At 37.0% G+C, this 14,845-nt stretch overlaps 1 protein-coding gene across 1 annotated transcript in view; it reads left to right on the top strand.

The window, feature by feature from the left end:
- LAMA2 (laminin subunit alpha 2) overlaps positions 1-14,845 on the top strand; it is a 335,803-nt gene that overhangs the window by 125,306 nt on the left and 195,652 nt on the right. The window contains exons 7-10 of the mRNA XM_059468183.1: positions 613-730; positions 2,427-2,605; positions 4,274-4,373; positions 12,673-12,833. Coding sequence (XP_059324166.1) covers positions 613-730; positions 2,427-2,605; positions 4,274-4,373; positions 12,673-12,833 — 558 coding nt within the window. The remainder of the gene's footprint in view (positions 1-612; positions 731-2,426; positions 2,606-4,273; positions 4,374-12,672; positions 12,834-14,845) is intronic.

The raw sequence follows: 14,845 nt of genomic DNA, 5'->3' as shown, positions 1-14,845 counted from the left end.
ACTAAAAGGCTGGACTTCAGCTCATATATTATTTCTTTAAACTCTCCTGCTATCCCTTCCATAGAATTAGTTACACAATTATAAGGTTACATGATAAGTTGACTTTTCCAGTCAAAAAATACTATCAAGTATAAAAAAAAAAAGGCAATTTGTATTGGATCAGCTAACAGAATTTATTTTATTCTGCAGCAGCAGAATTACTGCATCAAAGAGAAGGGCAGGGAATGGTTTGTTCCTTCAGGGGTCAGATCAGTTTTCCTGTATCCAAGGTCTACCTGTACTTCAGCATATTTGTTTTATTGGGAAACTTTCCCATCATCCTTTCTTTATCCGGTTGGAATTAAATTTTCCTGTATTCTTAGAATATCCTTAGGTTATCTGACCAGCTGTCTTCCTTTGCTTTGTGGCTGTTTTCTTCAAATAGAGCTATAGAAGTTAAACACACTTGATGAATGCAGGATGCATAAACGAATACAAATGAATAAACAAAGGAATTACAGAGTAGAGACATCCTTAATGTTTTCATAATTTGAACTGGAATGCATATTATGTACATGGACAGATTTTTCAAATCATCACATTGTGTAAATATTTGTTTTTCTTTTAAATTAGAAATCCGTCTGTCAGTGTGAGCACAACACATGCGGAGAGACATGTGATCAGTGTTGTCCTGGTTTCCATCAAAGGCCTTGGCATGCTGGCACTCTCCTGCATAAGCATGAATGTGAACGTAAGTTGAAAGCAGCACAGAGGAGAAAATTTCTTGCAACTGCCACTGAAAACTGAAATTGGGTCCAACGTGATTTTGCAGTTAATTTGGTTTCTAACCACGTTGGTTTATGAATAACATTTGATTTGATGTTATTCACTTAATTAGACGGACTCAAAACACTTTGCAGAAAGATTACAAGTCGAGTTGCGGTTTTATTGAACTCAGAATATTTTATTGTGACATGGTGATATGTGGGGAATGCTATATTCAAAAAATTGTCTTGTGTTGTTTTTATAATCATGATGGTTTTGTTTTGATAAAATAACAGGGCTCTATCCTGGTAAGTAAAAAAAAAATCTTTTTACAGGTTTTTCATCACGTGAAAATTTACTGGTTTAATTTCTGTATAAATGGCATTTTTATGTGTTATAATGTTCATCTTTGGTGAAACAAAATATTTTTTATATGATCAAAATGCAAGTTGATGTCTGATTTTTTTTTTTTAACAGAAAAGACAATGTATCCATTTTTCCAACATGGAATGAAAACATACCTTGAGATATCAACTTACCACAGGGTGGAAATTTAATTTTCAGATTTATTATAGTTAGGGTAGTTATAATTGAACTTTAACATCTTACTTCTAAAGGTCACATACCACTTATATTTCTGAACATAGTAAAATCTAATGCTCCATTACACTAACTGTTTATTCATTTCTAGGATTTCACCTATAATTTTGTCATCAGTGATTAAAAATAAATAAAAAGGAAGAGATATGCCCATATTTAGAGTAGCCATTGCTTATTTGCATCCTGTAAACTTTGGTCACAGTGGTCTTTGTTTTAGTTGGGACTCTCTGCACTGGGAATGCATTATGGAATGAAGGCAGGGTACATTTAATTTCATGTTTAATTTTTAAGAGACACACCCTTTTCAACCCCCAGTGAATTTTTGCCACTGTCCCCGGGATCTGGTTCAGATGTAAAGAGAACACCTCTCCACAATCTTTACAGGCTTTGAATTTCTCTTTATGATGAAATTAATGTTTAATACCACAGGGAAAGGGACAGTGAGCTACCTCGTTTTCACTGCAACAGATTATTAGATTATCTTTCTTGCATTTGGACCTGAAGTCTAGAGCTCAGATATAAATGTCCAAAGAAGATTTAAGATTAGGAATCCCTTTTTTCTGCCCCAGTTTTTATATGCATATGTGCAAGTGAAATATTTTTAGGATGTCTTTCAGATTTTATCTGAATCACTTTAATTTACTCATACCATTGTGCTGCTTTCCTTACAACTCCTCTTGTATTTTAATTTAGATGACCCCTTCGTGAACTGTATGTGTATGCAACCGCTAAAAGGTTTCTCAGTTATCAATCTAAACAAGAAAAAAAAATCTGAAAAACAAACTGAAACAAACCAGGAACATCATAATTAGGCTGTGTCTGTCAGCCTCTGTATTCCCCAAGACAAAATATTGAGGAGAAAAAATACAACTTTGCTTAATTCAATTGAATTTCAGGCTGTTCTCATAATGGGACCACGTTGCCTTTGACAAATGAAGTAGTAAATGAATGCTTGGATGTGCTTTGACGATATATATAAAGAACCAGTGATAAAATACTGAATGACTCTATTTTTTGTACCTCGGTAACAGTGGGGCATCCCCAGTGGGGAAGTATTTGCTAATGCTCTCCTTCCCTTTCAGCATGCAACTGCCATGGGAAGACTGAGGAGTGTTACTACGATCAGGAGGTGGCAGACAGAAACCAGAGCTTGAACATCCATGGGCAGTACCTCGGGGGCGGCGTGTGTGTGAACTGCTCCGGCTACACCAGCGGCATCAACTGCGAGACCTGCCTGGACGGGTACTTCAGGCCCAAAGGGGTGAGCGCCCGCTCCCACCGCCCTCCGCTGCCAGGCTCGCTGCTCAAACCACCCCCTCATCAGCTTTCCTTACTAAACACTGCTTGGGCTGCCATTTTGTGAAGGTTAACGTCCAAATCTGCCTACAGCGCAGCGGTTGCTTTTCGCAGCTGGGAATGCATAAAGTTAACGCTCGGAGAAATAGGAAAGTGAATTGTGTTGATATGAGGGAATGCACTGGAGGTCAGGGCCTCCAGCTAGTATTTCAATTTAATTTAAAAGAGGATGTGGTCCTGTAAACAGAACTTCTGCCTCAGTAATGAATTTCAACTTTTCTTATCAAAGTTCAAAGAAATATTGCTATATTTGGTATTGATGAAAGAGAGACTGTAATTTCTGTTTTTTAAATGCAATGTAGAATTAATAACCACTGAAATTCCACAGTGTTTCATGAATGTCTTTAAATTTCAGTGCAGTGGAAATTGCTTTTTGTATTTCATCGTATAAGACTGTATTTTCGTCTAAGTGGAAGCTGTCAAAAGATGAATCTTATATTAGGTTGTATTGTCAATATGAGCCATTCCTGTGCTTTAGACAGCTACACTATTAGTGTGTGCTTGAATTGCTTATATCCCATCTGTATATTTTCAGATGGGTAAATAATGGCCTTTAGTCTGATTGGTGTTCAATCCTCAAAGAGAGAACATCAGCAAATAGCAGTAATTACATTTTCCCTGATAGACTAGGTTTAGCCTTACAACTTGAGAAAAGGAGTACTGAGAAACAATTTCTTCAACAGCAGGGCACTTAACTGGATTTTTTCCTCTGTTTGAAGTTATCATCCACTTAAAAGGGATTTGATATATATGTGTGTATTTGTATAGTATATCCATACTATGTGCATGTATCTAGTTAATGCAGGACTTCTAATTTATATTCCTCGTGTGATATTAGACCAAGGTTTAAGTTTGCTTGAGATAACCTCTCAAGAACAAAATTAAATTGTTCCATTGTTTAACGTTCACTTTTCTTCACTTACCTACCTTTTTTCTCTCTTACTGACTAGCTAGCATTAGTTAGTTTTTTGAATCATGTTGACCAGAACAACTGATCTTGTCAATATTACGTTGGGTATTAAATGCTTAAAATCTACTTTGTTACATTTAATTATTTTAATTATACAAGATTCTTTTATCTGTATACCTGGTATTTTTTTAGCTGAATACATATTTGCATCTAAGTTATTACATATTTCTAAATAAAAATCCCAAATGTAACTTTAAGTGAATCACATAACCTAGAATCACTTATGTTGGAAGGACCTCTAAGATTGAGTCCAACCCTTAACTTAACACTAAACAATGTCCTTGAGTGCCACATCTAAACATCTTTTAAATGCCTCCAGGGATGATGACTCTACCACTTTTTGGGGCAGTCCATTCAAATGTTAGACAAACCATTTTGTCTAACCTTTTTTTGAAGAAATTTTTCATGATATCCAATCTCTGGGAAAATTTGAGGCATTTTCTTCTTGTCATAGTCTGCATGGACTATTTATCAGCAGTCTCATTTTTCTTCAGGTGTAAACTGCCTATACAGAAGTCATTCTCTCCTACTTTTTAAGATGTAAATAAAAGTTTCCAATTATTGAAGGGAAGGTTTTTTCTTCTTACATCTTTTTTTTTATAGGTATTGCCAGAAAACCCAGATCCATGTCAGCCATGTTCCTGCGATCCAAATGGGTCTTTAAATGATACCTGTGTCAAGGATGAGAAACATACAGAAGGAGGTAAGATCCCTCAAATATAGGGATGTTAAAGATGAAAACCAGCAATGGTGAAAGAAATGTTGAATCACATTTTTGGTATCTTTAACAAGAAAAAAGCCCAAAAGGTTTGGTTTTGGTTTGTTGTGGTTCTTTTTTTAATTTTACTCATGTAAACAGTAATCTAGCTGCAATGTTTTGATATTTTTTTTCCTTTTTTGGTTTTTTTTTTTTCCTTTTTTGAAACTCATACTCCTGATTTGTTGAAGCTTCTTTCAGATTCATGGCTGGGAAACTTGTATATGTTTGGAAGAAAATTCCCAGTGGAAAATATTTAAGAATTTTGGCATTAAAGAGATTTCTTCTTTTATCACGGAGATTAAAACTCATGCAACAGTGATGTTTGTTATATCTTCTGCTATCTAAGCATATTTCCATTTGAAATTTAAAGATTATTCTCGAAAGGTATTTGCTTGCTTTCTGTGTTCTTCATGTAGGATTACAAGATGCTTACCATAGCCCTGTAAAAGCTGTCTTCACATAGACAGTGAACTGTTCATTGGGCTTTGGAAACAATGAATTGCCTTTTTTTTTGTTCTTTCATTGTAAAACATCTGAAAATACTGTAGGAAGACAGCAAAACTCAAGGTCAGTTCTTAAGAGATTTATAAATTGGGCTAATTACAATCTATTGATGAGATGTAGCCATACTTTAAAATAGAGATCAATAGAACATAAAAGCAACATGGCAGAGATGCAAAGACAGGGCCCATAATCTTCTGTAATAACCATGTACTGATTGCACCAGTTCAATAAAATTATACTGATTTACTGTCCCAGTGGTGTCTCTGGTGGGTTGGTCTTGGCCAGCTGAAGCTGCCCACCCGGCGACTCTCTCACTGCCCTGCTCAGTGGAACAAAAGAGGAAGCAGCTCACGGGCCGAAGTAACAACCAGGAAATCATTTTCCAATTATTATCCTGGGCAAAACAGACTTGATTTGGGAAAGTTAAGTTATTGCCAATTTAAATAGTTTCAGATAGTGAAAAAAAAATATTAAGAATACACTTCTTCCACCATCTTCTTTTCCCCCAGACTCAAGCTCATTTCTTCATTCCAGACTGCTCCTCTACCTCTTCCCCCACTACCACAAGTGATGCAAGATTATAGCAAGCAGGACTCATAGTACTGGTCATAACAGTTCCTTTTTGACCCTCCTTCCTCCTCACACTTCCCCAGCTCCAGTGTTGGTGCGTCCCATGGGCCTGCATCCTTCATGAAAAATAATTTTCTTTACCAGCAGTTCTCCATGGGATGTAGTTCCTTCAAGAAATATCCAACATTTCCTTCACAGAAATGCAGTGTGGATATCTGCTCCAGCCTGGTTTCCTCCAGGGGCTTCAAGGGTGTATCTGCTCTGGACCAGGAGCTTCTCCTTCCACTCCTTCCCCTTCTCCATTCTCTGACCTGGCTGCCTGAGGGGCTGTGCACCCTGTTGGGAGCTGGCTGTGTCTGGCACAGCCTTTTCCTCACAGAGGCTGCCCTTGCAGCCCCCTCCCTGCTGCCAGAACCTGGGCAGGGATACCAGTGCAGTGTATCACAGGAAGTGATATGAGAGACAGTACGAGCAGAAGGGAGGATGAATCCCAAAGCTGGCAAAAACACAGCAAGGCTCTCCAATGCCTGTACCAAACCTGTGGATGAGACTGAATCGGGTTACACATGACAGACAGTGCAACAAAGGAACCTCTCAGACTGTGATTTTGAGATGGGGAATGATTAATTCAAAAGAATGTGATGTCCCACTTGCATGTTATGCAGCTGCTTGGTCTCTGACTCCTGTCACTGCTGCAGTCTCTCTTTTCACACCTTCTTTTCTGGCCCCTGGTGTGGGTCATCTTCCTGGGGCCTGGCAGCTGATCAGCACTTAACAGGCTGACAGCTCCTCTCTCACAAGAAGGGGAAAGCAAAAGGATAGAGACATTTTTCTGTCTTGTTTGTCAGTAATGGTGTCCTTACGAGCTCTCAAAATATCTTATGCCTCTGAGCATTCAGCAGATCTAAACCATCTCATGGTTGCTTTCTAAATCTGCTTATACTTTCTGAATCTGACAAGGTGGTACTGTACTTTGACACCTTGCTATGTCTCCTTCTGCCTTTTTAGTGCTCTGATCTTCTTTCTGGCAAATTCTTCTCTTGCCTCATTTGTGAATATCTCTAGGAAGAGAATTAAGCTCCTGTTTGGATCATTAAAGGTGTTTTTCTAGAAAACCTATAAGCATGTCATACTAACATCTTGAAGATAATGTCTTGGATTATTTTTTTCTGCTTTTCCACTTTGTACTTTTATTACAGGTAGCCAGTCCTGCTCATCTGGCCCCAGGCATTCAAAGAAGCTGTTGAATGCTCTAGTTTCTCCAGTCCCAAGAACCAGAGTTCTTTTGTTCTCTTCACAAAATGAAAACTCTCATCTTTTTCTGTCTTGACTGTAACCAGCTTTTTCTCATCTACCTGAAATTTACCTCATGCTTCTGTGGTTGGTTGGAGGCCTGTTGCTTTTGAGCATGTTAGAGTATTCTTAATTTGTGTTGAATGTGTTGTTTGCAACACATAAATTAATTTTTTTCCTTTATTCCTTTATAAACTCATTGATGCCTTCTGCTTCCAAGTTATTTACTGTGGAGGTCATTCTGTCTGCTTAAACTATTTATTCTCATATGTGACAAGCACAATTGTTGTTTAGATAACTGCCATCATGTAAGAAATTCCCTCCCCACAGTAGTCCATGCATTTGTTCTTGGGACCAGTTGTCTGTGTCCTGCCCAGTTTTGGAAGTCTAATGAGAAGCAGATGCTTTGCTCTGTCTGAACAGTGGCCAGAGGATAATTTTGATATCTATCTTATTATTTTTCTATTTTAAGACTACAACAACAAAAATAAGCCAGCTCTACATATATCTGGGCATCAAAGCTATTCTGCCTACAATGGACTTGCTCTTTGCTCTTTGTTCTTACTGTTTATTCTCCTTTTTTTTTTACTTGTACTAAATAAGTTTCCAACACATTAGAAAAAGTGTTTACTTCTTGCTCATTATGTTTATAGTTCTTGAACCAGTCACATATTTGTAAATTTAATGTCTTATTCAACAAAAAGACACAATAATGTGTGTTGAGAGGAAAAGCCTTTCTAATATTTCTTTTAAGAAAAGATTTCTGTGGTAATAGAAGAGGTTACTTTAAAATCAAGAGTGAGTCTGGACATAATTTTTAGCATAAAACTATCCTGAAAGAAGATCTCTTCTTCCCTTTTTTCCCTCTGACATTTGTATTCAGTACACTGATAAAATTCTTTTTACTGCATACTGCTCACCCTGGGCAGCAATTTGGTTTGAAGCACTGGTGAGTGTTCACAAAGGAAAAGCTGGAAAACATGGTCTGTCTGAAGGAATCTATCTACTCACCAGTGAACCAGAATGAACACTCAGGGTGGGTTGAAATACGTCTTAAAGAGTCAATGGCTGGTTGTATGAGGATAAATTGTTTGCTTGGTGTAGGATGGGAATATGCTGCTTAAATGTGTGCTAAGTAAATGCTTTGAGCAAGTAAAAGACATTAAACTAAAATGGAAATAAGACAGTAAGGAACATCACTGGGGATATAGAGTCACTGTGAAGAGTTCTCAAGTAAAATAAAGCTGGAGGCTGTACATTCTCTGTTCTTGAATACAGTAGGTAAGCAGCAATTAAAATGGAAAATTGTAGCAAATACTATAATAACTGGTGCATTGATGAAATCCATCAAGAGGATTTAAATTACTGCATCCTGTAGTCATAATCAGCTTTTGCTAGATAAGAGAAGGGCATAGAGAACCTGCTTTATACTATAGCATTCATTGTTTCAGGAAAGGAAGAAATATCATTGCATTTTATGTATAATTTCCATTTTGATCTTTGTCCTCATGTGTCTCAGTCAATAGTCTAAAATCAATTGCTTGTAAAGTGTGTTATTGGTTTTGAATCTTCAAGAATGCTTTTTAAATATTCTTTCACGGCAGTCCTATATCTTATTGTTAGTGAGAAATACAAAAAAGATAAATTTAGGCTCAATCGTAAAATAAACTGATGAAGATTCCTCTAGGTTTTGTAACTGAAAGGCAATAATTTTAAAACTGAGCTTTCCCATCTGCATTCAATTCATCCTAATAATAACTAAACTTAAGTATTGCTGATAGTGCAGTGTTCCATACGGAAGCAAAGGTCCGAGCATCTAGAAGTATTCTTTACTCCAGCAATTAAGGCTTTCTGCATGAATTGGTACTCTTGTTTCAGGCTCTAATGGCTAGATTTTAACAAATAGCCATTTCACAAATAGCCCTTAAGCACCTGCAAGAACTGACAAGTTTGGAACCTGGCAGGGTTTTATAAGTCAGTCTTCAGGGCATGCTATCTTTTTCTCCCCCGTTGCCTCTTTAAGTACAATATAATCCCAATGACAGATGTTTATTTTTGCTGAAAAAGTCCTCTGACATTTTAGGATAAGTAAGAGCCAGACATCTTGATCTTTATTCAGGCTTTGTACTACTTTGCTCAGCAAGCAATCCCATTCACTTCCATGAAATTATTTTTTAAATTTATAGGCTGTTGAACAGGAGTTGAAAATGACAGAGGCCATTCCTAGGATTGCAGGGTTTTTGAGGGTCTGGTTCATGCTTTTGCATGCATTTATTTTTGTGCAGCTTTGAAAGACTGCTAGGCTAGGAAAAAACTAACTGGTAAAACTCATATTTCAAGATGACTCATCCTCTAGGGTGCATTTTCAAAGCCTTTGCATGCTGAAAGACAGGACAGAAACTGATAATATGCAGGGAGAAAACGGAATAACAGCTTCATCAAATAAAGCCCCATTCAAACAAGACCTATGAAGGCATAGACCAAAAGCAAAAGATGTCCTTCTTTTGAAATATCAGTTAATTACAATAAAAACTAGAGACAGACCTGAAACATCTGCCCTAAATTGTAACGTAGTTAGACTGTTGACATATTGTACATTAGATGTGCACTACAGCAGCCTCATCACAAGCAACCAGTGGGGCACTGAGAGGAATTCACACACTGTGTAACACAGGGAGAGCTGAGATCTCACTAGAGCCGTAAATGGAAGAAGGATGGAGCCAAATCAAGCAACCAGACCAACTGTATCAACAAGTGTGAGAGCTGGAATGATGTGTGACAGGTAGCAGCCTCCTGCCTTCCTCTCTCACGTGGACTGTGAGGTCTCTTGATAAGTGGTGTGCTGAGGTTACCCATGTGTGCTGTATAAGAATGGGGCAAGCTGGGATGGTGACAATAATATTTTCAATAACTGCATAGAAAGGAAGAGAAGGAGAAGGGATAGTTCTTGTTGGGGATCTTAAAAAAAATGGATGGAGTGGGTAATGGAGGAGAGACTATAGATATAAATGAGTATTTGGGAGCTCCATACTGAGACATATAGTCTAATTTGAACTTGCTGAGACTTGATTTGTGAGATATGAGTTCCTGAAGCTTTCAAATGAGGTGGGCTCACTTCTAAAGAGTAGGCTTACCTGTGTCTCTTACTGCTGAACCCTGGAGTATAGCTAGCTATTTTCATCTGGAAGGAACAAAAGTTTCTCTGTTCCAGATCATCCAGTTAGGATGCATTGACCCAGATTACAAGAGCTTGTGTCCTGCTGTGCTGTGGGGCCTTGATGGTAGCTGTTTGAGAGGAGAATAACTCAGAAATCTGAGAATCAGTTGAGCCAAAGGCATCAAAACCCATGGAGCACATCACTTTGAGATAGTAAGTAACAGAAATTTCATGCACTGAAATTCTGTGTATAATTAGGACAGATCAAGAAGGTGACAGTCAGTATGATGTGCTACAGGAGATCAAAGAGGCTTCAAGGTTAGAGTAGACAGATTGAATTTCACCTCTGTATAGATTAGCAGATAATATAATTAAAAACTCCTGTAGGTGGCTGCTTCTTCAGATAGCTAGTTAAAGAAGCCATAAAAAGGAAAGCACCTCTGGATTTATGCATGAGGGACTGTTTTAAAACTCTCCTCCTGAAGGACAGTCAAATTCAACATTCTTGTTGGAGTAAGAAAGCCTCCCTGAAAAACAACTTCATCAAAACAAGAAAATCTATAAAAGGAAAATAAAAATGAACAATCCAAGACTGCTAATGACAAGCTTAGAGTTTATAGACTGTGTATTAGACATTCAGAGAAGATGCATTTCTCTCGTTCAGAATTATTCAAGCAATGTAATTAAGCTAACAAAAAAAATATATCTTTTTAAACAACAGAAAGAAACCCACTGAAAATCAGAAGTTATTCCTAACTGAGGATAATAGAAAAGAATATAAATTGTGATAGATTCCAGAAAGTCATGCTCTTAATAATAAATACATATATTTTAAGGAATGATTTTCTAAATAGTTAGATGTTGCTAAGAGGTTCTTTTTCAGATAGTTCAGAATCAGTGTGCTAGAGATTCATCTGCTAGAAATGCAGTAGGAGTTAAGTATGGTTCAGGTGTAATCAAGACATAAATGGACATCTCAAGAAAGAAAGGTACACAGCAGAAAAACTATATTAATTCTTTTTAACAGTGAGTAGAATAGCTCAGGGAATTTCCCACTTGGGAGTCTTCATTCATGGGGACAAGTCAGAAGAGCTGCCTCAAACAGAAGTGTCAGGTTTCAAGTGAACTGATAAATGCAGAATCAAAATTTGTTAGGCATATAGCATATTTATCCATGGCTTCAGGATGAATTGAGTAGTTGAAAATTGAATTGCTTGAGGCATTAAATATAGCTTACAGTATTTTTCAAGACAGATAATAATGTTGAATAGACACTGTTTATCCAAAAGAAAGACAGGGTGTTCCAGGAAACTTGAATCAGAAGGTCTGGTTTCTGTTACATGGAAATCACTAGATCTACAATAAAGGATTTATACCATTTCTGAAATGTGGCAAAAATCAAGACTAGGGGTTTTATGTAAAGGACATCATGCCTTATGAATCTGTTTGAAGGGTTAAATGAATATGTGAACAAAGGCACATTTGATTAATATTGTATTTTGATTTTCAAAAGGTTTTGACAAGATCTTTTACCAAAATCCACAAAGGAAAGTGTAATGGGATAAGGAGAAAAGATTCTTTCATGGCTTAGTACTTGGTTAAAAGAATAAATGGACCGTTTTCACTGTGATGATCAATATGAACTGTTGAAAATATTCATATTTAACCTGGAGAAGGGATGAGTAGGAAGGTGACAAAGTTAGCAAGTACAAAATCTTTCAGCATAGAAAAATGAAAGAACTGCAAAATGTTCAGAAGGATCTCAAGATAGTGTCTGGGTAGTAAAATAAATGATGAATTTTTTGTAGCAATTACAGGAAAAGTAGAACACTGAGAAAAGTAGTTCTACTTGTACAGTGATGGCAGTGATTTTTGAATTAAGCACTATCAGTTGTGAAACAGCTCTTGGAATTATGTTGGACTGTCTGTCATCTCTGTTCTGTCTCGGCAGTAGTCAAAAACATCAACGGGTCCCTAGGAAATACTGTGGTTTTTTTTAAAAAAACAACAGAAAAAAATCATCAGAAAAACCAATCAAACCAACTTACTGTATGCACACCCTCTTTACATAATGTATTAGAACTGGAAGCAGTGCAGAGAAGGACAACAGAGGTTTTCGGCCATACCAAGCAGTTTCTGTGTAGAAATACTGAGTAGGCCTAGGAGTTTATGGCATATGAATTAAAAATGTCAGGGAGGATATGATAGATGTACATTGAAATCACAGACGGCATGGATAAAGTGAGTGGTTACTTTCTCTTTTCTATGATATAATAATTAGATGGCAATAAATAGAGATTTATCACACATCAGTGTTTTCTTTCACACTATACAAGGCTAAATGTGAAATTCCCTGCTTTGGAGCCTTACAGACTCTGAACGTAAAGGCATGTTGAAAGGTCTTCAGATGAATTAATGGAAGAGAAAGTTTTCAGGGACTGTTAGATGCAAAGAAGTAGGGATATGTTTCTATTTTCAAGATTTCTAATATGCAGATTTCTGGAAACTCAGAATTCAAATCACTGAATACTTGCCCTATTCTTACATTGTTCATTTTGCCTCTCTCAGATGACTGAGTTATAGATGGTGGTGTGAACAACAGTAAACACCTCCTTATGTTAAACCTACTAAACGTGTTGCTTTGACCACTCTAGTACACTTATCTGACAGTAATAATGACAGATGAAATACATCTCGTGTTTTCTCCCTCTTCCATAGATTTATTGCCTGGTTTCTGTCACTGCAAGACTGGCTATGCAGGAGAAAGCTGCAGTCGATGTGCCTTGGGTTATACAGGATATCCTGAGTGCCTGCCCTGCAACTGCTCCCTTGAGGGCAGTGAAAATGATGACCCCTGCATAGGTCCCTGCATCTGCAAGGTATGGATGTCCAGTTCTTTTCAGCCACAGAAAGATACTAATGGTACTGAAGGATTGCATTAATGCCCTTTTATTATGCCAGAGTATTGCACTGTTCTACCTAGCTGTGTTAGTATCTATGTTAGCCACTTCTCACAGAACACTTGGTCCTGTTTCTACAAAATCCTACACGATCTTGTGTCATCTCAGAACTCACTTCAATCAACATATTTGCCTAGGAGCCTTGTATGCTGCCAGTCATACAAGTCCTTAGAAATCTGTAATGAAGGGACACTTACAAATGATTACATCCTGTGAATCATTTGTCTCAAACCCCATCCTCATCTACTCAAAAGCTATATGTTTACAGCATTGTAGATTCTAAAACTAACCTGTAAATGTCATTTAAAAAGAGAAAATGAAGCAAACTGATGATCTATTAAAACAAGAAAGTTGTCTTTTAGGAGTCGTCATTAGGAATATATGACATTCGTTCCTGCCTTGGGATAGTTGTTTAGAAATCTCTAACATGTTTAGAAAAACAAAATCTATCCTTTCTGTAGGATGAATGTCTTAGTTTCTGGGAAGAAAATTTAGGAGGGTTTCTCTCTGTGTGCCATTGGGTATCTCCCTCAAACTATATCTTGATGTTATATTGAAATGAAAAACATTTTTAAGCAGATACATCCACTTATAAAATACCTAGCTATCAGAAAGGCTTTATAAATGGTTGTGCTTTCTAAGTCATAGTCTAGTAAGTGACCATGAATATGCCCAAAGGACTACTTACTGTACTGTCGATCAATTTTTCTGTACTGTATTTGTAGGAATTCCCTTCCAAAATTTAGTTAACAGAATTACTCACAAATGAGAATTTAAAAATACTTACATGGCATTCTTAAATACAGCAATGTACAAAAAATGCTTCAATCTCATGCTGCACACACACACAAAGCTCTTGTTTCACAGCTGAATAGCCTGAAATCTACTCAGAGAATTAGCTTTATCCTCACTTTATGTAACAGCCACATGCTCTCTGTCAGAAATAAAATCATCCACATCATATTTCTAATTACTTAGCCATCAAGTCTAGAAGATCATAAGAGGGTGATTTTGCTATGTTCTGGCTTGGAATGGAGCTTTGATGAAGATGTATTATGCTAAATACCAGATAAATACTGCTTAATGATTCTTATGATGTTATTAATATAAAGCCAAACTGACCTGTTAGTGCACGCAGACCAAAATGAACAAATAAAGAATAGAAATAAGTGTTCCTATCCCAGAGAGTTCTCATTATATGCACTTTTCTCTCAGTGTTTGTCTTTTGTCTTCTTTGTGCTCCTCCTTTTTAAGTGCTTGTGGGAGAAAAATGATACCTTTTGTACATAGCTGAGATACAGATACATACACATTTAATTTCACTAGCAATCTTCAAATTCAAATCGAAGCAGAATATGGTCAAAGGGACACTGAAATCATCAGATTAGTTATGCTCCATGTGAAGAATAAAGTGGGATGTCTGGTTAATAGCAGGTCTTAGGAAATGCTTCCCTTCTTTTAATCACATCTTTCAATTACCTATGATGAGCTTTAAAATTGCTAAAGATAGTTTTCTTGTAAAGGAAATCTCTGAAAAACAGTCCTAACTGGATAGGCTTTGGAACTTTTTGAAGGTATGTGTTCAAAGTTTCATCTTTGGATAGCTTAATATTGCACTGAAAAGTATTGAGAAATACATGGGGTTGCAGAAAAATTGCTTTATTTGCTGAGGGATAGGTCAGATCTCCTTTCCAACTCTGAATTTTATTGTATCTACTATTCTCTGAATTTGCTGCCTACTCAATGGAGTTCTACAGGTTTTACTCACATATGATGCTTGTGACTGCAAAGTGGGCAACTTTGCATTTAAACACGTTTGGTTTCCAGCTCTCTTTTTATTTTCCTCTTCCTGCTCTGCACACATTAAGCGCATCAACACGGTATAAAACTTTTGGGACCAGTGTTTATAACTGTAGTTTCTTAAATAAAGG

The sequence above is a fragment of the Ammospiza nelsoni genome, chromosome 3 (genome assembly GCF_027579445.1).
Source record: "Ammospiza nelsoni isolate bAmmNel1 chromosome 3, bAmmNel1.pri, whole genome shotgun sequence".
Classification (NCBI taxonomy): Eukaryota; Metazoa; Chordata; class Aves; order Passeriformes; family Passerellidae; genus Ammospiza; species Ammospiza nelsoni.
This window is presented reverse-complemented; position numbering and strand designations above follow the sequence as displayed.